At 45.8% G+C, this 23,320-nt stretch overlaps 1 protein-coding gene across 2 annotated transcripts in view; it reads left to right on the top strand.

Annotated features, from left to right (window-relative positions):
* plxna2 (plexin A2) overlaps positions 1-23,320 on the top strand; it is a 248,642-nt gene that overhangs the window by 154,535 nt on the left and 70,787 nt on the right. For both annotated transcript variants that reach the window (XM_020704870.3, XM_004070981.5), the window contains exons 9-15: positions 1,452-1,566; positions 2,007-2,207; positions 2,660-2,756; positions 3,502-3,701; positions 10,308-10,459; positions 20,500-20,617; positions 21,716-21,852. In XM_020704870.3, the coding sequence (XP_020560529.1) occupies positions 1,452-1,566; positions 2,007-2,207; positions 2,660-2,756; positions 3,502-3,701; positions 10,308-10,459; positions 20,500-20,617; positions 21,716-21,852 (1,020 nt within the window). The remainder of the gene's footprint in view (positions 1-1,451; positions 1,567-2,006; positions 2,208-2,659; positions 2,757-3,501; positions 3,702-10,307; positions 10,460-20,499; positions 20,618-21,715; positions 21,853-23,320) is intronic.

The following is a 23,320-nucleotide window of genomic DNA, read 5'->3' as shown; positions in this document are numbered from 1 at the left end:
TTTTCCACTCTAGAATCTACTGCTTTCTCCAATTTTCCTCCCTACTCCCTAATTACTAAATTCTATATAGTGCTGGACGATTTAGAACCCTGGATTTTTAAAAGCAATTTAGACACCACAACGCTCACTTCTTTTTATTTTTTTTAATAGTTAATACGACCTCACCGATCTCCCAAATCAAAATCCAACAAAAAATATAATCATTTTATGAATCCACTGTGTTCTGACGATGAAAACTTGGATTGTTTATAAGAAATTATTTAAAAAATCCAAACACATTGCATTGTGGTTTAAATTCAACTATTTTCTTAGAAGGAACTTTATTGACTAATATTGCACATACAGTACATCGTTCAGTGATACTCCATTCTAAGTGCAAACAAAAAAGCAAAGCAAGAACATTTTTGAACTTTTCAAGAGGTAAAATAGAAAAACCAAATCAATAAAAGCAATAATACATTCAAGCTGCACTATGGTTTTTCACAGAGCCTTCTAATATTTTTATGGCTTTTAGAATTTAGACACATTTGTCGACACAACCTTAATTTTCTAGTTTATTTTAGCTTTATTTGTGCTGTTTTTACAGCGTTTCTTAGTTTTACCCCTCTCTGCATTAGTCTTTGCTCTGAATTTAATTAAGAAATGCAACATTTTTGGGTGTATTATTTTTTTTTTTTATTGTTTGGTTTTGTTTTTTCCTTTGCTCTTATGGTCACTTAGCTGCAGTTCACAGGCGGTATGTCAGATCCCGATTAGCCCGGAAATGTCCGCATCCATTTCAGGGATACGGATGGGAGCAAAAACTTGTGAAATAAAAAACCTCCAATGAACCAAAGTGAACCACATATAGATAGATGCAACTCGATAAATCTAGCCAAAAAAAAAAAAAATAGAAGTGCGTTTTTGTGCTTACATGCAGTTTTACCACGTGAAACCTCAGAGTTTCATTCATCTAGCCTCAGGTAGTTTGGTACTCAACTTTAGCAAAGAGGCGGCTGCTTCTGCCACGGGCAGTACAGTATGCATCATAATGCGGTGCAAACACTCATGCCTACATGTTCTGTACGCTAAAACGCTTTCATGCAAAGACACATATATAATCAGCTGGTAACCATGGCAACCTCCCAGCCATGTGGGGCTAACAATAAAAGCCGGATCAAGCCGGGCCAATCTATTCGCTGTACTTGGGTTTGTGTTCCATCACTCCTTCAGGCTTGTGCTTTGTTTTTGTGGTTTATTAACATGCCCAAACACCAGGGGAAACGTTACAGTATGAGAACAGGAAACAAAGGGAGGAAGAGCCCGTTCGTTCCACCAACAACAGCAAGTCACGTGGACGGATTTTCTTTGTGGCGCTTCCTGCACTTTTGGCGATCTCCGTGGCCTTTCTCCAAGCGCTCGCCCCTCACTCATTGTGCGTTCTGGCGTGTGCTTTTGTTTGCCGCACGCAGGTGTCTGTCATGTGTGAACAGCGCTTTCCTCTGCCATTGGTGCAAATACCGGAACCTGTGCACCCACGACCCCTCCAGCTGCTCCTTCCAGGAGGGAAGAGTCAACACCTCTGAGGTCAGTGGGGCACACACACACACACACACACACACCAACTGCCACATGCAAATCTTGTTTTTGTAAATCAGATCTTGCTCTTTTTGCAGTTTGTTTTTAGAAAGACAGGCGCTGAAGCTCTTCTATTTTCAGAACGCTGCCTCTCTTTCAGAGGGCTGCTGAAGCAATTAACAGTCTATTATCCCTGGAGTTATTGAGCCTAGCAAGTTGGAACAATGTGACCAGATCACTCAGTCGTATGAAGTGCCTTTTATTTATTTTTTAGCTTGATAACTGGAACTCAGGGTGGCGTTCCACTTTTCCCATCGCTGAGACAGTCCCCGTTCTGCCCAAATTTGCCGTTGACCTTTGCGTCGACACTCACAGCTTTTGTTTTGGTGTTGTGCCGACACTCCAGCGCTCTCTGCCCTGTGCTCCCGCCCCTCCCCTGTCCCCCGCAGGACTGTCCCCAGCTGGTCCCTTCTGAGGAGATCCTCATCCCAGTTGGGGAGGTGAAGCCAATAACCCTGAAGGCCAAGAACCTGCCACAGCCCCAGTCTGGCCAGCGAGGCTATGAATGCGTCCTTCACATCCAGGGGGTCAGCCATCGAGTCACGGCGCTCCGCTTCAACAGCTCCAGCGTGCAGTGCCAGAACAGCTCGGTGGGTCGGCCAAAGCAGGGGCCAAATTTCACTGCCGTTTGTGCCTCTTTTCTTAATGTTTGCTTTTGTACGTTCGTGCATGGACGCCACTGAGTCACAGTGCATGCATCCTCTGTGATTAAACTGGAAGGAGCTGCAGCTCCGGCTCGTGCAGCGTCCTCCAGAGGAGCCACAAACGCACGCACTCAATGAAAGTCAGGCTGGATTTAAGGGCAGAGGAGGCAGTTAAGGACAGCTTCAATAAAGGCCAGAGCTGCAGCTTCTGCCCAGCTGCCCCCTTTTCCCTTTTGTCAGCCCAAAAGTACGGAGTTGATGTAAGTCAGACGTAACATCCGAGGGGACCCAGTTCTGCATCTGCGGCACGTCCGGGTTTATGGGAGTAAAAAACCCTCCATCCTTTCACATCCTGACGGCCATTTCCCTCCTTCTCCACTCGTCCCGTCTGCCTGTAGTATCTGTACGAGGGCATGAAGATCAGTGAGCTGCCTGTGGAGTTCTCTGTGGTGTGGAACGGCAACTTCATTATCGACAACCCAGAGAATATCAAAGGTGAGAAACAAAAATACAACGAATGTTATTCATCGATTGTATTGTTTTCAAATCCTGCATCCTCTATACAAAAAGCCTAACAGTGTAAATGATGTTGTTTTGTGCTCTAAAATGTGAGGAGAGTGTCGCTGATTGACAGATGGAAAGTGTAAGTGGTTGATTAACCCTTGTGCTGTCCTAGGCACTGTAACATTGGGAGTTGGGTCATCTAGACCCACTTGATAGTGTTCTGAACCTTTTTTTTTCAATGATTTGTGATCTTCACTGGTGTCCATGGATTACATGAAATCTTTCCACCTTTATCCACCTTTGTCATGGTAGGGAGAACACGTCAATGTAAGGGTGGGGTCATCTAAGATAGCACAAGGGTTAAATAGAAATTGTGGTCACCTTTGGTTCTATTGTCATTGTTTGGTTGAATTTTTACAATAGCTAGGCGCGCTGCTCAGCTTGAGAGAAGGAGCAATAGTCCAATATTCTACAATCTTTACTTTAAACAAGATGAAACATTTAAATGTTTAGGGACAAAGGAGGACAAACATGACAACATATTGTTTATACAGCCCTGCAACAGACTGGCGACCTGTGGCTGGGATAGGCTCCAGCATTAATGGAGACAAAAGTATGAGGGTTGATATTGCCAAGTAGATTTCAGTTTGTTTTTTTAGTGCAAACATTTATGATAGTGGCTTCTCTTCATCATCAACACAATCTTGAAAGTGTCTCCATACGCTCCCCTCCACAGTGCACCTGTACAAGTGCGCCGCCCAGCGGGACAGCTGCGGCCTGTGCCTGAAGGCGGACAGGAAGTTCCAGTGCGGCTGGTGCAGCGAGGAGGGGAGGTGCACGCTGCGCCACCACTGCCCCGCCATCAACCCCTACACCACGCGCTGGCTCAACCTGTCCAGCAGGAACGTGAAGTGCACCAACCCACGCATCACCGAGGTCCGTCGCCACGACTAACCTTTTCCCTCCTAACGCGCTAAAATGACCGTCCACCATGTGATAATCAGCTGCTGCTGGGAGGCGTCAAACATGATACTCCGCTGTGCTTATTAAAGCACCGGAGGTGACGGCGCTTTTTCACACTCAAAGTTGTTTCTGCTCTCCATTCCTTTCAGCTGAAAATGGTCTCAAACCTCATCTTTGCTGAGTTCTGGTATCTCTGAGACATTAATGGTTAACTCTAGCTAATGCCGGAGCTCTGGAGAGCTGATACGCATCTTTAAAATTTACCTTAGGAGGCACCGCATAAGAGCCAGCCTCGCCTTTCGGGTTTGTTCTTTAAATAAGACGAATAAGCCCTCACCGAGCTCCCAGAGGTGCCTGCCTCATCTACCATCTTTCAAAGTTTGCTGTCTGTCAGACTTTTATCTCGTCTTTTCTTTCCTCCTGCTTTTCGGTTCTCTTTTATCTAATTGAGAGAAGAAGAAAAAAAGAGTAGCTGTTTAATTGTTTATGTGCTTTCGGCGTGTCTTGTTCACCTTCCAGATTGATGCAAGGGCAGGCTGGAAGCGCAGCAGAGACTCGCCTCTCTGTTATTTTATTTTCTTCTAACAAAGATGACTGCTCACATTTGACTGTCTCCTGGATTTTGCACAAGGTCATTCCAGATCTTTGAAAGTGGCTGCGGCACCAACAAAGGACTTCTCGTTTTCTCCTTAAAGTCCTACTTTGATCATCTTGTAGTCTATTTGAAAAGCATTCCCAGTCGTCTTTTCATTTTGATGATGCTGTTTTTAGGCAAAAATGTAAAAAAAAAAAAAGTTTGTGTCGTTTTCTTGATTAGAAAATGAGTCCTTCCCTACCTTGTAGCTGAGAGCTCTCTGTTTACATGCTCCCCAACTAGCCCCTCACACTCCCAAGCTAACAATCCCGGATTTAAAACAATGGTGAGCGATATTGGAGCTATTCAGTCAAACAGTTTGGATCCAGATTCCAGCTCAGAAGAGGAAAACAAAGACGAACATGGATCTATTTATCTGCAGGTGGAGGCATCAGAATGGAGCAGAGCAGGGAGTTTGGGACCCGCCCAGTTTATTCTCTACATCATATAAACAATCTTTTCCAACAGCATTTTTTCAACTGCTCCTGATTCACAAACATCTGAACAAAGAAATACTCAGTAATGCTATTTAAATCATAATCTATGTCCTCCATCATCAGAAAAAGGCCACAAGAAGAGCTTAAACACACTATATTCATGGTAGTGTATCTAAGAATAAGAAAACCTCCCCAACCTACTTTGTAGACCTTCAAAGACAGAAAAAAAAACCTCATAAAAGTCAAACTCAGTTGAATTCATCAACAGAACCTGGGTCATGACCTGGAAACACCTTAACCGTTCCTCATAATTAGGGTTTGACCTACGTTCTCATCTGCTGTGGTGCATTTGCTGTCTCAGAGGAGTTGATCCAATAGTGGGGGGGGGGGCATACTATTTAATTAGGCTTAGTAACACACCAGTGCTTTGTGGTTAACCCAACAGAGCTCTCTGCCCCTAAATTGATTCTTCGGCTTTCTTGTTCCTCCAGATCACACTCATATCTACTCCAGCCAATTAAAAGCTGAAGTTAACAAATTGGTGAATGAATCTGGTTTAGCAGACAGAGGCTTTGCACAGAAACCTATGCTTCTAAACCATTTCACCTCCATTGCTTCTTTTATATATATTTTGGGCTGACATTTAGGTCTCAGCTGTAGTTAAAAAAAAGAAAAAAACCCTGGTTAGTTATTTAACAGACCCACTCTGATGAAAAGGAAAATGGTGTTTTTGGAGGAAGACATATATACAGAAAGTTAAGCTCAAAATTGCCTTCCTGAGTGGTCATTTATTCAAATGTTTGTGAATCAGGAGCAGATGAAAAAATGCTGATTGGAAAAGATGTTTGTTACATAGAAAATACACGGGGCGGGTCTTCCTGCTGGGCTCCATACTGATGCATCCACTTGTAGACGACCACAGTAGATCCATGTAGTTCTGTGTTTTCCTCGTCCAAGCTCCAATATTGCTCACCATTTTTTCTGCGCTGGACATGTTAGGTTGTGATTTTGGCTAAAGAATTAAAAAAAAAGATCAAAAGATGCTCGGAATGGGACTTTAAAGTCTCATTTTGCTGTTAATTCTCAGTCGTAAAGTCAGTTTGTAGAAAATAGGGTGCAATAGGTCTCAATAAAGATTGAGCTGACAATCAAACATTTTATTCCTCAAAGAATCCTCAATAAGAGGCGAATGAAACAGGCAAATCAGGAGGTGCACTCAGGCATTAATCATTTTCAGCGCTGAAACCTTGAATTATTAAATCCATTCTTGGTCCAGTTGTCTATTGATTACAGCTCTTGCCAGGTTGACACAGTGTCACCTTCAGGTGTTTCCAATACAAATAAAGCATTTCCTCATGAGCGTATCTCACGTGTTTGCAGTGCATGTCCGGTTTGGGTGAGACGTTTGTTTGTGGTCAGCAGTCAAGCACAAATCGATCTAGAAGGCAATAAAAAAAAAGGAAAAGAAAAGTTCTGGAACTTCTTTTTCAGCAGTTTGTGCCATTTTTGAAATATTACTGTACACTGAAAAGAAACAGAAAGAGCCCCAACAAATGACCCTTTTTTATTAAGTTTTTGTCCAAATTCTTTCATATAATCCTTAAAAACCCAAGTGGAAGTTTGTTTTTTTCTCTCTTGAAATCGAAGCTGCACGATGACAGAAACAGCTCGTTTCTCCTCCTCATTGCCGGTGACGGCGGCTCCTCCCCGGCCCTCCCCACGTCTCCCGTTGATTACAGTTTCTTTAAAAAGCAGACGCTCCCCTCGTGGGCTGAATTCATTAATAAATTTGGTTTTGATTGTGTGCACCAAAGCTCCCATCACGAGTTGATTTGTATACATACTTGCACATTAGTAGATGTGCCTGCCAGAAGATAGGCCTTTTGAATAATGAATGTTTCTGTTAAGTGCGACGTTGCCTCCCACCTCGAGTCATTAATATTGAACAGGCGTAAGCTCTCGCTAACAACAGAGGGAGCAACGTCAAATGAAGCAGGGAGCCGGACAGGCCAATGAAAGGGATCTCCTCAATCGTCTTTGGCGGGGAATTTACAGTAAAGAACGAGGCTCCTCCCCCTTGACAGGGTACATAAACATCTGTCTGTAGCCTGAGGAGGAAAAAAAATAAACCTTGAGCTTTTTTTTGTTTGTTATCTCCTTCCCCCATCCAGATGTTTTTAAAGGTGATTTGGGAGGATTTACATCGCACGAATAGTGATTCTGAGACAATTCAATTCTAATCGCATCGGAAACCCTGACTGTGCTTTGGTACGAACCAATAAAACCTTCAATCGTAAAAGGATTTTCACTTATTTTGTCTCTTTTGACAACAAAAGCTTGTTTCTTTAAACTTCCCTATAGTCGACCGTTTACTGTGTATCAGAACTGGAGATAATGTACCCCCCCCGCCGGCGTTCCACACAGGAAGTACCTGCCTTCTATATATAAAGCTATTTCTCAGTCATTGTGTCTTTATTAGTTTTTTCTCCTTTTTTAACATTTTCTTGATAATCCTATTAAACTAAGTACGTGGTCTCACATTAAACATTTGAAACATTGGATTGACAGATTCTCCCAAGCCCACTTTCAAGTGGTAGGGGTGTGGCCTTTCAACAAGCTCACTCCTGATTGGTGAGAGTTGTTGCCATGGAACTGTTGACTTAGACTTACTCCGGCCAATCAGTGGTTACTGACAGTTTCTGATTCCAACACGACAGTGTCCGTACTGCCAAAAACCGGCAACTGAATTGACTTCTGTTTGAAGCTGAAGTCATTTTCTATGTGTGACGTCCCACTCACTCCGTCCTCTTCTCGTACACACTTCAACCAAACAGCCTCCATGGGAAAGTATCTAAAACTCCATGGACGGAAGAATAAGCTCATGGCTTTGGATCCGGTCAGGCTCCACCTCCATCACCTGGTGTCAGCCGTGGGAAATGTCTGCTGTCGGGAATTCCTGGACACCGTTTTGAGTGAATAAAACACAAAAGGTTGTAATCAGATTCCTTCAAAAGGAAGATGTAATGTCCATGGAGAGCGTTGAACATTATTGGCTAAATTCTAGCGGAGGACCTGATGGGATCGGGATGCATCTACCAATGAGAGGCCAGGGCTGCAGAGCCTGCAGGCAGCCAGGCTGGTGTATTACTTTCTGCTTTATATATTGAGTTTCACTGCGGCTGCATCAGCACATCTTTCCCCACAATTACTTTAGCCGAACATGTCAAGACCACACTGACAGCCAACCCCGGGCTGTTCACACAGGAAAACCATTCCTTTCTGTCTCCAGTTTGTATTTGTAGCCTCGTAAGCCATTCTTTTTCTTAAAAAAAATCCTTTTCTGGTTTGTTAGAAATGTTTAATATCATTGCTTTTCTCTGTAACCTTTTCTTTTTAAATAATAGGCACATGTAAGGAAATAGGCAGACACATCTGTGGCACCTTGAGGTAAAGAGAAATGGATTATGGAAAAATGGGGAGCCAGGCGAGCAGCTTTTCAAGCTGACTGGCTGTTTGTTGGGAATTACCATGCATCGATGGGGCGACAATGGCATGCAAGCAAAAAGCACTGCTTCTAAAGGGATTACACCGGGAGCGTGGAATGGCAGCACTGGGTGGGAACAGTGGGAGCAAGGGCAGCAGGGCGTGCATGCATGTCCAATGAGGCTTCCTCCTCCCTAAAGAAGGTTAGTGTGCTGAGAAAAGCAGCGATGGTGCTTAGAGGAGGACAATGTGTCACCTAACCAGGGATGGCTGAGATAAAAGAAAGGAATGCAAAGACCATGATGCTGATGTGGAATGGATGTCAAATGAAGTCACAGACACAGCAGAGACTACAGAGCGGCGCTTCTCCCACTCCTCCGCCTGGAGACATGGATGGCGTGCATCTTTGATGTGGTTGGTTTTTCTGTGATCTCGATGAATCAAGGCCGTGTGCGCCAATGGGGGGATCTCAGTCAGATGGGTTTCATCCGTGGATTATACCGTCTTCCATTTGCTTGTTCCACCATGGGAACGGCTCCGTTTCTTCCTCCGGGGTGGAGAGGGCCGGTCTCCATCGGCTTTTCGACGCCTCCATCTGTGTGTGATGGCCTCACCTGTCAGCCATTGCGACCTTCTGGGAAACTAACGGCGTCGTATCCACTTTCTCCTCCTCGTCCCTGCACTCTCTTCTTTCAAGAATTTAAAAAATAATAAACACCCACCCTTCCCCTCCCCCACCACCCTCCGTTTCCCCCTCCCCTGTTCGATTTGACGCCGGTACTGTGGTTGCATAACAGCTACCGTCGCCTGACAAGGATTTGAATAAGCCATTACGTCCTCCACCCTCGTCCTTGTCTTGCACGGCCAAGAAGTGCTAAAAGATTCATGTGTTCAGACACCTTAGGCGGTGCAGTGACACACTTACTTTACATCCAGAGCAATTAATGTCCACTAAATCTGGATCACAATGCCAGCATCCCAAAGGAACAATGGCGTGTCCTGGTGGGTGCATTAGCACCTTTTAGAAAACTAGCCATCATGTGATGCTTTGCAGCTCAGTGAGCAGGTACAACTGTCGGTACTTTTCTTTTTTTTTCCTCTTCGCTTGCATGGCCAGTAATAGCATATTGATTGTTTACACAGCAGCAGCAGCTACACACAGCAAAGTGACAGCCATACCCTCCCTGCTGCCCCTTTCTTTCTTCGTCCCTGTTTTTCTTCCTTACCTGTCCACTGAATAGTCTTTTTGATTGTTTTGTGTTGTTGTTGCTTTCTTGTACTTTTTCTTCCTCCTCCTCGCCCTCTACTATTACCAAACTCTGGATGGCAGCCAGGTTAGAGCCTCAACAGGGCTCTGCAGCCCAGAAGGCGCCGTGCCGCCGTGTGCCAAGGTCATGCTGGGCCGCCATATTTCCCTTTATGAGTAGGAGGTCTGCACTAAGTATTCATATGTTAGAGTAAGCATCCATGGCAACAGCAGCAGATTTGGAGCAGACAGTTATCCAGATTTTCAATATTGCCCATTGCTTCTTTATTGTGAAGGTTGTTTTAGTTGAGGAACTCTTCCAACGTGCACAGAGAATCCGTGCTGAAGGCAGGGAAGCTTTAAAATGCACAACTTGCGTGTGACATAAACGTGACTATATTGATCCGGAAAAGCACAATAGGTGGGGGTTTTATTCAAATGTATGTTGTGTCCTTATTAGAGTTGCAATGGGATATTAGTGATAAATGTTGCAATGATGATATGACTTGCGATACATGAAAGAGGAGCAAAACAACAAATACGTCATTTCTATTTCACTGCAACAGTTTGGTTTGAATAAAAAGTCGACATATCTTCAATTATACTCCAACATCACAACTCATTCCTTAGTGGGAGACTAGAGGTCAGTGATTTGTGCAGCGGTCTGCCAATCGGTTGTTGGGGTTCAATCACCAGATATGATGTATCGTGAAATCTATGTAAATTGACGAGATGCAGCATGAATCCTAACCTGTTATATGTTTTTTGACACATTTTAGGTGACACCAGTGGCTGGACCGCCTGAGGGAGGCACACGAGTGACCATTTACGGCACCAACCTCGGCCTGTCTTTCTCAGACATGGAGGACAATGTGCAGGTGGCAGGGGTCCAGTGTACCCCCGTAGAGGATGGATACATTATCGCTGAACAGTGAGTCATTGAAGGCACAGATACTGCATGTGCTGATTTTTAAAATGAACTGTAATTATTCTAGCTAACAAGACAAAAATTGCGCCATTTGTTCACAACTTAGCCTTCTGACAAGCCCATCCATCAAATTTCCAAACCCAGTTGATGCTTACCGTACTCTTTCTGTCACTGGACAGGATTGGCTCCTTTACAACTCACCATATTTTCCTGTTTGGAAGCTGCAGTTTTCTAGTTTTGACATCAGAGCTGAACAAATGGAAGCTTAGGTTAGTTCGATGTTAAATTAAAGTCTACACTTGGTACTCAATTAAAATGAATACATTAGCAGTAACCTGCAGACAACGTGGATACTTTGTTTAGTTCATAGAGTTTAGCCAATCATGTTCATTTTCTAGTTTCACAACTAAGAAAACAACACAATGCAGGTACACAAACACATGATACATTATATTAGCAAAAATATGGTCTGATGACAGGTGTATAAGATCATCAGTCAGACATGCAGACGGTTTTCACTAACATTTGTGAAAGAACGGGTCGCTCTCAGGAGTTCAGTAAATTCCAGCGTGGAACTGTCACAGCATGCCACAAATGCAACAAGTGACATTCCCTCGCTCCTTAATATTCCACAGTCAACTGTCAGCTCTATCAGAACAAAAATGGAAGAGTTTGGGAACAACAGCAACTCAGCCACGTAAACTGACGGAGAGGGGTCAGCGGCTGCTGCAAAGACGTCACAGACTTTCTACACAAACGTCACGTGACCTTCAGATAAGCTCAAGTACAGAACGCAGAGAGCTTCATGGAATGGGTTTCCATGGCCAAGCAGCTGCATCCAAGCCACACATCACCAAGTGCAATGCAAAACGTTGGATGCAGTGGTGTAAAGCACTGCCCCTCTGGACTCTAGAGCATTTGAGACGCCTTCTCTGGAGTGATGGATCACGCTACTCCATCTGGCAATCTGATAGGCGAGTCTGGGTTTGGAGGTTTTCTGGAGAACGGCACGTTTGGGACTGCATTGTGCCGAGTGTGAAATTTGGTGGAGGACGTATTATGATGTGGGTTTGTTTTTCAGGACTTGGACTTAGCCCCTTAGTTTCCAGTGAAAGGAACGTTAAGATATAAAAAAAACATTGTGGAAAATTCCATTCGCCCAGCCTTGTTGGAACAGTTTGTAGCGGGCCTCTTCCTCTTCCAACATGACTCTGCACCAGAGCACAAAGCAAGGTCCATAAAGACATGGACGACAGAGTCTGGTGTGGAGTCCTGACCTGAACCCAATAGAACACCTTTGAGGTGAATTAGATTAGAGACCGAGACGAACACTCTTATGGACAGCCTTTCCAGAAGAGTTGAAGCTCATACTACACTGCATAATCTGTGCGGTTCATCTGCTTTTTTTTAGGGAAAGTAAAGGGAATTTCTAAAATGCTGATGCAGTAAGGTCCTCGTTAAAGAAGACTGTATTGGGTCCACACAGCATGGTTCTAGTTTGTTTTGTCTCTGCTGCTAATCTGGTCATCAGCAATCTCATAACAGCTGTGTCCGTTCAGTCCTGTTTACCTCCTGAAACGTCTCCTGCTGTGTTTGCATCACGATAACGTTAATCCTGTTCACCCTGATCTGAGAAAATGTGGCCCGTGCTTCACAACCTGCCCACCTCCCCCCTTTGGCTGAGTATGTAAATGTGTGTTCACTTAAACACGCACTACCTTATGGTTTGCTTTATCACCTTAGGTGATGCGCGCCTCACATGGGACACAGGATATATACTTACATTTACATTAAATCTACTTGTTTACACTTTAGATTGCTGAAACCTACATTTGAGGTCTGCAAACATAAAATAAAAATAATAGATCGTTTACACCAAGTCCTACAGAAATGCATTACATTTCTGTTCTTAAGGACATGTCTCTCTTAGAGGTTTTTGTCAAATCACAAGTGAGTTCCGCAGTAATGTGTTACATTTCATTCAGTTATTTTAGTAAAAAATTGTACTTAGTAAAGTAGTTTTACAGCACTTTACTTTTTACTTCACGGATTTGCATCGTGCATTGTGTTCTGCATTCTGATTGGCTAAAAAGTCACTCCGCTTCTTCTCTGCCTGTGCATCAATAACGTTGCAGTTTAATATGTACACGTACGTAAATCAGCTTTCCAATTTTACAACACGTACGTGCAAATCATTTTGCAATTTCGAGTTTCTCTAAAACCCATAGAAAAAAGAGAGACACCAACTGCCTATCATTATGTTCTTCCCCCGAACAAACACACCTGCACTGTGGGCTTCAAAAGAAGAAAACACTGCAGAGTGGAGTCAGGATGCAGCGGCTCAGTCTGAAGAGCTCTAACATACACAAACGGCAACTCCTATCACAACTTGAGATTGAAGCGATACAATACAATGCCACGGGAGAGCCAGAACAGCAGGTCAGAGAGGAGGTTATACCACACTCCCACCCTGAGATTGGGTACACAGCCCCAACAACCACAATTAAGCTGAGCAAGGCAGCAACTGACCTGAAAGACAAGATCATGTCTACAATGAACACTAGGCAACCCCGACACCAGCTACAACGGTTAAGTGATGTACTGCCTGAAAGTCTACTGGAAACTGTGAATAAAGCATTGAGGCAATTCCTACCACAACCATCACAGAAACCAATGAACTGGTTTACACTTCAGCAGCAGTGATCCTTGAGATGCTTGGCTACAAGAGCAACCATGGAAGAAAACAGTACCCACCATGGAAGCAACGGTTAGAGGCCAAAATCAAGGCAACTCGGAAGGATGTGAGTAAGCTGACAGAGGCTCAAAGAGGTACAATGAGAAAGCAAGTACCTAAGAGATACAGCCAGATGCCCATACCTGAAGCACTGGAAACTGCCAAACAAAGGCTCCTAGCCTTGAGCACCCGCCTAAAGAGGTACACAAGAGACAATGAAGCCAGACGAATAAACAGGCTCTTCGCAACTCAACCTGCAAAAGTGTACGCTCACTTTTCTGTTGGGGTGGGGGGCTTGTCGGCCCTGTCCTGGGGGGGGGCGTTCTGGGGGGGAGGGGGGGGCCATTATTGGTACGGGTCGGGGGGGCTAACGGGTCGGGGTCTCCGCTGAGGCAATCAGTGGTTGCCTCGGCCGGTTGGCCTCCTCGGTCCCGTCAAGGCCTGACCAGAGCTCCTCTAGGGCCGGCATCTGGGGGTGGGGGCCTGGGCTTGCTCCGGGGGGGGCGGCGCTCTCTGGCTCCTCTCTCTCTGTGTGGGGTGGGTGGTGCCGGGCCTGGGGTGTCGGCGCCTCCGGGGGTGGGGCCCCTGGGCTGGGTGGCCCTGGCCTCTTTGCTGGGGGGGGGGGGGGGGGGGGGGGGCTGGGGGACAGCTGTTTGACCACCGGGGGACTGTCTACCAGCTGTCCCCAACTTCCCCCTTCCTCATATAACCTCATATTAGGGTGAGGGGGTGGGGGGTCTAGCCTGCGATGTGCCTTGGGGGGGGGCTACTTGGCAGTGGCCCCCCCTCCTATGGTTGCCGTATGGAGTGGGCCCCCCCTCTTTCGGTTTTATTTGTACCTTAGACATGAAGGGTCCTTGGTAGGGGGGTGCTTGGACATCACTGCAAGCAAGCAGCAGATGTCCTCCTGGCACCCTACCCGCCAATTTTAACTGCACCTTAGACATTTAGGGCCCCTTGGTGGGGAGGGTGAGGGGACATCACTGTGAGTAATCAGGAGATGTCCCCCTAGTGCCCTACTCGCCAATTTTAACTGCACCCTCCTTAGTACACACACCCCTCCCCCTTCAATATATACATTCCAACATAAACACACACACATGCACACACACACCCTCTCATACACACATACACGCACACACATTTTGCAAGGAAGGTGGGACCTGGGTCCATCTGTCCCCTACCCCTTCCCTGGTGGGGGGTGCGGGCCCCTTGGCGATGGTGGCCGTGTCCCTTGGGTGCCGGCTCCCTGGGCCCGGCGGTGCTCTCTCCGCACGGTGGGGGGGTTCATATTACACCTGAGCCGGGGGTGTTCGTGTCCCTGGGGGGTGGGTCCTGGTCCTTGCCCCTGAGCGCTGGGCCCCGCCAAACTTCCAACATGGCCGAGCCTGGTCGGGCCATATTTATAACACCCCTTGTGGGCCACCCTTTTTTCCCCGGGGTTCCCCCCTCCTGGGCGGGGGCGGCGGGCCCCTGCCTTGCTCCTCCCTGGACCAACCGTGGGCCGGGTGGGTGGCTGCCTGGAGTGCGGAGCGGGTCTCCCTTGGGGGGTCCTGGCTCGTACCTGGGGTTGGGGCGGGGGGATGCCCGGAACTCCTGGGTGGTGGTGGGGTGCTCGTCTGGGGCTGTGGGCGTCCTTCTCCGGTGGGGCCCTGTGTTGGGCTCTTCCGGCGCGGCGGGGGGGCTGCTTTCCTGGCTGGGCTGGGGCAGCGCTCTCTTTCCCTCCGCGCCTCCCTGCTCTCTGGCTCTGGGGGCCTCGCGGCGGTCCTGCTGGCCCTGGCCTGGGTGGCGGTCTTGGTCGCCCGGGGGGCGGTTGTTCCCTGCCTGTTCCCGTGTGGCGTTGGGGGAATTCCGGCTGCCGCTGCTGCTGTGGCGGGGGTCTGGGTGTGGGGGTGGCTGGGCGCTCCTCCTCCTTCTTTTCACATTCCACCATCCATTTTAGAAGAACATAAACACTCACCTGAGCACAGGTGTTAGTTCACTTTGCACTTATAGTTTGCATGATTGAATGAATGAAAGATTTCACACTAGTTGGTTTAAAGGCATAGGTATGCGTGTGAACACTATCTGTTTTGTGTACATGTTGACATGTGAACATTTTTTGCAGCTAGCAGGTGTGTTGATAATATTTGAGTGTGTGTGAACAGGCCCCGCCCTTTTTGTACTACATTTGAACTGTACCGTAATGATAAACAACCAGTAAACCTGTCTGCTTTATGCTGCTTCATGGTCTTACCCCCCCCCCTCTCACTATCACCCCCCCCCCCCCCGCCCCCTCTGACATCCCTCCCTCTTCTTCCCTTCTTTCCTTTTCCGTCCGGTCCAACACCAAAGATTTTCAATCATGGTTGAAATGAATAAAAGTTTGGCCTCAATTACAAAAGGGGTTTGTTCAGTCATACCTTTGGTTTGTCTGAAGATTAATAACCCCTCTTGTTAAAGTAAAATATGTCCAACACAAGAGACCCTCAGCTCTCATCTGCCTGCCTAGCTGTTGGACAGGACAAGTTAAAAAAATAAAAAAATAAAAAAATAAAAAGTGTACGCTCAGTGGCAGGGTCAAAACAGCTGAGCAGACCCACCAAGCCTAGAAACTGAACAGTACTGGAAAAGTATATGGGAAAAAGAGACAGCACATAACAGCAATGCCCAATGGCTGGTCTCTCTGAGAAAATAACAACCTCCCTGAACAGAATCCAGTAACCATCACAGTGGCAGATATCCAAGAAAGAGTCTCAGGTATGAAGAACTGGACAGCACCGGGCCCTGAAATGATACATGCCTACTGGCTAAAGAAGCTTACCGCACTCCACGAGCGCCTGGCAGCACAAATGAACCAGCTGCTAAGAGATGGGACTCACCCCGAATGGCTAACGGAAGGGCGAACGATCCTGATCCAGAAGGATCCTTCAAAGGGTGCAGTCCCATCCAACTACCGGCCAATAACCTGTCTCTCCACAACATGGAAGCTCATGTCTGGCATCATTGCAACCAAGATAAAAAGGCACATGGATCAATTCATGAGTAACACACAGAAGGGCATTGGTAGAGACTCCAGAGGAGCCAAACACCAACTCCTGGTCAACAGAACAGTCGCTCAAGACTGTAAGTCACGACACCACAACCTGTGCACAGCCTGGATTGATTACAAGAAGGCCTATGACTCAATGCCACACACATGGATCACTGAATGCTTGGAGCTGTACAACATCAACAGGACTCTAAGAGCCTTCATAGGAAACTCAATGAAGCTGTGGAAAACCACCCTTGAAGCCAATGGGAAGCCACTTGCACAAGTGTCCATCCAATGTGGGATATACCAAGGTGATGCTCTGTCCCCACTGCTGTTCTGCATAGGTCTGAACCCCCTCAGCCAAATAATCACCAAGACTGGCTATGGATACCGACTCAGAAATGGGGCCAACATCAGTCACCTCCTATACATGGATGACATCAAGCTATGCGCTAAGAGCAAGCGTGACATTGACTCCCTGATCCACACCACCAGGATCTACAGTACTTACATTGGGATGTCATTCGGGCTCGAGAAATGCAGCCGGATGGTGACTAAGAGAGGCAAGGTAGTCCACACAGGAGGGGTCTCACTCCCAGAAGGAACAATAGCAGACATTGAGGACAGTTACAAGTACCTTGGAATTCCACAGGCAAATGGCAACCTGGAGCAGGCAACAAGGAAAGCTGCAACAGCTAAATACCTCCAACGAGTAAGGCAAGTCCTGAGAAGCCAGGTCAATGGCAAAAATAAGACCCGGGCAATAAACAGCTACGCACTGCCAATTATCAGATACCCTGCAGGAATAATAAGATGGCCAAAGGAAGAGATACAGACCACGGATGTTAAAACACGAAAGCTCCTCACCATGCATGGAGGGTTCCATCCCAAATCCAGCACCCTGAGACTGAATGCTAGCCGCAAGGAAGAAGGCCGAGGACTAGTGAGCGTAGAAGCCACAATCCAGGATGAAACATCCAAGATGCATGAGTACATCAAGCTCAGGGCCCCAAATGACAGTGTGCTCAGTGAATGTCTCAGGCAATGGAGAACAGAGGATACAGTGCTGGAGTACAGATCCTCATGGGAGGACAAACCCCTGCATGAGATGTACCAGCGGACCATAACTGAAGTGGCTGATATCAAGAAGTCCTAACAATGGCTAGAAAGGGCGGGCCTACAGGACAGCACCGAAGCGCTCATCCTGGCAGCCCAGGAACAAGCCCTGAGCACCAGAGCATAAAGGCTCAGATCTACCACACCAGACAAGACCCAAGGTGTAGGTTGTGCAAAGAGGTGCCTGAAACAATCCAGCACATAACTGCAGGGTGTAAGATGCTGGCAGGGAAAGCATACATGGAGCGCCACAATCAAGTGGCTGGAATAATATACAGGAACATGTGTGCAGAATATGAACTGGAAACCCCAAGATCAAAATGGGAAACACCTCCGAAGGTGGTAGAGAATGAGAGCGCAAAGATCCTGTGGGACTTCCAGATCCAGACTGATAGGATGGTAATGGCGAACCAACCAGACATTGTAGTGGTGGATAAAGAACAGAGGAAAGCCGTTGTGGTGGATGTGGCAGTACCAAGCGATGGGAACATCAGGAAGAAGGAACATGAGAAACTGGAGAAATACCAGGGACTCAGAGAAGAACTGGAGAAAGCATGGAAAGTGAAGGTGACAGTGGTGCCTGTGGTAATTGGAGCACTGGGGGCAGTAACCCCCAAGCTGGAGGAGTGGCTACAGCAGATACCTGGAAAGACCTCAGACCTCTCAGTCCAGAAGAGCGCAGTGCTAGGAACAGCTAAGATACTGCGCAGGACCCTCAAGCTCCCAGGCCTCTGGTAGAGGACCCGAGCTTGGAGGAAAAACCACCCGTGGAGGGTGAGAGGGGCGTTTTTATATATATATATATCCATATGTATGTATGGATATGTCCATGTATATGGACAGACTGATACCACTAAAATAAATTTCCGTCACCGATCCTTATCAAAAACATTTCTGATACTTTGTAAAACATTTATTAAAGGAATATTGCTCAACATAAAGAGTTTTATTTTTTTTAAATTCAGAGAAATAGATTTTAACCAGAAGCCTGTCCTTCCTCCTTCATCAGTTAAGTGCGAGAGGGCATGTTCTTCTAGAAGAGGCCGGTTTCATCCATCAGTCATTCAGCTGATGCCTTTTTGCCTTTTGTGATCAACCGGAGGAGTCACGTGACTGAGAAAATAAGCAAATTAGCGGAAAAAAAACTGTTTGTAAAACGTAAAAAAACATACCGATACATCTAAAATAAAAGTTACTGTAACTAAGCCGACTCCCAGCCTTGATGAGAACACGTAAAAAAATGCATTCATGTATTCACAATAACATAATATCAATACCGGTATGTTATTCCATATATAAGGTGCTTTGGATTAAGGCACACTGTCTCCCATGAGGCAAACTTAAGGCTTTTAAGTGCGGCTTATCGTGCAGCAAACAGAACCATTTTTTGGAAGCTCTGAGTCACGGAGACTCTTGAGTATCATCACCTGGACCCTTAGAGAAACTTTTCACCAGAATAACCACCTCCAACTCTAACTTCCAGTTGTTAAAAATGCGTCTTATCCAAACGCAGCTCTTGCAGACATCTTGTGAGAATAACATGAGGATGTTTGTGCGGTACAGTCCGCAGATTACAGCATGTGTGCGACGCTGGACCTTTGCACCGATTGATTCAAATTCACTGACTGTCTGGACTGTTGGGGACAATTTGTCTGCAAATCCACTCAGGTCAAACCAGGGAATTCCTTTATGCAGTTCCAGAAATAAATGGACTTAGCAACAATCCTAAATTAGCTAAATGTCCCTTTCTTGGATCAAACTTTAAGAGATGAAGATGAACTTTCATCATCCTCTTTGGGTCAAATTGACCCAACTATGTTCCTCTCCTGATGTGAGTCTCAGGGTTTGCTTCTGCTCTCAAATTAGTCGCCAAGCTTCCCAAATTATTATGGACTTTATGAGACAAAGACTCTGAAGCTTCCATATTTGAATCTTTTATACCATCACTTCAGAGGAGGGAGGAAGAGGAACTCTGGCTTTGAAGAAAAAGTCTCAGCCTCTGCGTCTTTCACAACTTAGACACTGGATTTTCTCTGACAGACGAGCAACTTTAGCTGCTTTTTTTTGTGCCTAAATTCATTCATTTACAAGAACTAAACACTTTGAATTTTTCCCTTAAGTGTGAAGGGGAAATCTTACTTAGTGATCTGTTCTTAAGAGCAAGAAGTGTTCATATAGTTGCAGCTACAACAACAAAAAACGGCACATGGTTTTTGGCGAGAAAACAGGTCATTTACAGCTTTTGTGTCACAAGAAAACGAAAAAGAAAAAAAAAATTGTAATCAAGATGATTAGCTGGTGGAAAACAATACATCAGCTCCACATCTGCTTCAGCCTTCAGAGATTTGATCTCCCTTTTCATGCAAGAATGGACTTCTTGTATTTCATTCCAGGCTGGCAGCAGCGATCAATAGACATCTTCACTTTACTGTGTCACTTGATCTAATCACATGCTGTTCGGGGTGGCACCTAATAACAGAGCTGAGGAACAGGATCGATCATATGATGGGATGTACATTGAGGCAGCGTGGCACTGGCTATGGGTTTGTGTGGCTATGAGCGAAGGAGGTGGGGCTTTGAACAAAGTAGGTGGAGCTTTGAACAAAAGAGGTGGAGCTGTGAACGAAGGAGGTGGGGCTTTGATCACATTTCCAATCTGTTATTAAAAGGGAGGTCTTAAATCCAGATGTGTCCCCTAATGTAACAATAAAGGCAAACTGCAACTTATGTGAAAGATGAATGGAAAAAAAAGGTGAATAAGGCTTTTGTTTAGTTTGATAGCAAATCTTTAGGAGCGTTTCGGCAGGAATGCCCTTTTGGTCATGGAAAACATCCATCCATCTTCAGAACCCACTTAACCCCTCTCAGGGTCATGGGGCGGGGTACACCCTGAACACTCATATCAATCACTCATATGCACAAGTATTAGGCACACCAATTCATTTATGAAACATGTTTTCGGACTGTAGGAGGAAACAAATGAGCCCAGACAAGACACAAGCATGAACGGGGAGAACAGGTCAACTCAGAAATGTCCTGGTTGGGATTTGAACCCCGGCCCCCTTGCTTTGGGAGTGCTAACCACTATGCGCCCTAATGGAAAACACACAAAAGGTTTTTTTTTTTTAAAACATGTCCAAATTGATTTTTTCTTAAAGTGTTTTTTTTGTTTTTACGCAGGATCGTCTGTGAGATGGCCGCCGCTCCTGCGAGCAGCCGGCCCGGCCCGGTCCAGCTGTGCGTGGGGGAGTGCAAACCGGAGCTCAGCACCCGCTCCTCGCATCTTTACTCCTTCGTGGTAAGGACACATATGACCACAGTTTGTGGTTTGTTTTTGGCATCTCCTCTGAGCAATGGAGCTGTTTGTCTAAAAATACTGTAGGACTCAGTGTTGACACATCAATTGATGGTAATTCATCTTTTTTGGGGGCTCACGTTAATAAAGTTGGGGTGGTTGCTTATGCCAATCCTTGTAATTAGGCAGTGTTTATCTCATTTTTAGTAAGGCATTTTGATTGACAGCACTAGGGTTGTCTTCAATAATCTGCTTTGTTGGTACTTTGTCTTTTTTTCTGATGAAATCTCAAATTTAAAGTCTCCTCACAGAAAATTTACACTTGACAGTGTTGTCTCTGGGGTCACTTGGGTTTCTTATTGGGGGGGGGGGGTGTTGTTGTTTCTTAGTTGCGTCAGTAAAACATTGAAGTTGATGTTGGTTAGAAAAAGAAAAGACAGTGTTTACTGCCGTTGTTTTTTGCCCTGGAAGTCGTGCCGCGCCACACAGTTTGAGTTTTTGGGGCTTTTTATCCACCAGTGACCCTGCTGACTTAAAAGTGTCCTTGCTTGCTAATTGAACGGAAAATAAACTTTGAAGCATATATTGCAGAATGTTTCTTCAGCGTCTGCGTTAAAGAAAAAAACGATCTATAAGAAGCGGCGCGGGCTAAGGACTCTTCCCTGCAGACAGAGGCGGGTGTGTGAGCGCATGTTCTCATGCATGTGAGCACAACTGAGTATGACGGGCTGTCTTAGTGGATATTTACCCATCTGCCTGTGTGATGGCAACCTAGCTGTAAACACTAGTTATTTTCAGAGCGTCTTTAAAAAGCTTCTCTCGGAAACAAGCCCGAAACGCGCAGCAGTGCGATCTCTCAGGGATTGTAAAAGCTCCTAGTTTCATCCTCCCTCCTCTTGCTCGCTCTCCGCGCTCCGCTTCCATCAACCTGGCAACCAGAATGACTGTAATTTTCCTGGGATCTGTGGTAATACATGAAGTTGTCAAGTGTTACAGCTGGGATGCTTTCTTGTTTACTCTTTCTGTACTCATCTCTGTTTTTTTTTTGTTTTTGTTGTTTTTTTTCTTCTGCTAATCCTCTGTCTACCTACACCCGTTTAGACCCCAACAGTGACAGGGCTGTCCCCCAGCCGGGGGCCGGAGTCTGGAGGCACCAAAGTGACCATAATGGGGGAAAACCTGGGAGCCGGCAGTACCGTCAACGTTCAGTTTGGGAACCAGACCTGCGAGTTCTTCAGGTGAGACTCTGTCCTGACAGGTGGATGTGGATGACCCTGAAAAGTGTGGAAACCGACGGGAGGGGGACCACAGCAGAGTAGTACAACCCCCGAGGGGCATCGCAGGCCGAACCTCCCCCACCTCACCCTAATTAGTGGTTGGATGAGAAAGGAGGGTAGTTCAGAATGACCCCCAATCGGTGAGACAACTGTCCCAGCATTGGGCCCAAGTCTCTCCAGCCCAAGGCCCCATTACAAGAATCCCTAGGATGACTTTTCCTTTGTAGATGGCACATGAGAAGATTTTTTTTTTAAACTGAGGGGATTTCTAAGGTCAACGAAACTTCAGTTGTGGTTTTAGACTAAACCCGGTGGTGGGTTTTTATACTTTTCTTTGGAAGTTTTCTTCCTATTTGTACGAATATGTGAAAACCGCCAAACGTCACACTTTGCCACAACATGGGCGTCCTGTAAAAATTTTAAAACTTCCTTTGGACATTAGTTTAATAAAGTTCATAGTGTCTGTATCGATAACTAACATCTTAGGGTCTTCTAATATCCAACACTGATGTCGGACATCCGTTGAAAACATTCCTTTGATATCACCAACACGTGTGTTAGGGTTTGGGGTTAGCATTAGCATTACGGTTAGGGGTTAGCATTAGGATTTGGGATAAGCATTAGGGTTAGGAGTTGGCATTAGGGTTAGGGTTTATGGTTAGCATTAGGTTTAGGGGTTAGCATTATGGTTAGGGGTTAGCATTAGATTTAGGGTTTAGGGTTAGCATAAGCATTGGGGGTTAGCATAAGGGTTAGGTGTTAGCATTAGGTTTGGGGTTAGCATTAGCATTAGGGTTAAGGTTTTGTTACTAGATTTTCGCAATAATGTTTTTGAGCCCCATAAGAGATTTTGACCCCATTTTTTTTTTCGACGGTTTATCACGCTGTTATGTCATCATTTTTTGGCAGGGGTTGTCCACCATGCCTGAACATTCATTTTGTAATGGGTAGAATTACCAAAACAACACGGTCCTTAAAGGCTATAACTGCCAGGACTTACAGACAACATAACCCAGAAATAAGAACGGATGCTGCAGATTTGAGTATCACAAATCTGGACTAAATCTACTGGGCTCTTTTAGTTAGCTTCATGCTGGTCAGTAGGTGGTCGTTTGTTTTGTTTTTTTAGGGTGTAGTGTTAAAAAATGTAAATTACTTTTTCTAACAGAGCTATGTACATGTTTATGTCAGAAGAAAAAGTACACATTTTGTTGTGGAAAATGATGAGTAATTTTCAGCAAACTTATACACACCAGGTGTTTTACGAAGCCTAACTCCACCGTGGGTGTCTGCCTCTTGGAGGCATCCTGCTTCTTTTACATGCACCCCTCCTTCTGCTGCTTTCGATTGGTAGAAGCCACCTGATCCAGTTAATCAGCAGCAAGTATGGGTGGGCGATCTGAAAAACAAGCAGGACCCCTGTGTAGAG

The sequence above is a fragment of the Oryzias latipes genome, chromosome 7 (genome assembly GCF_053564925.1).
Source record: "Oryzias latipes strain Hd-rR chromosome 7, Olatipes_Hd-rR_3.1".
NCBI classification, from domain to species: domain Eukaryota; kingdom Metazoa; phylum Chordata; class Actinopteri; order Beloniformes; family Adrianichthyidae; genus Oryzias; species Oryzias latipes.
Note: the sequence above shows the minus strand (reverse complement) of the source record. Positions and strands in the feature narration are given on the sequence as shown.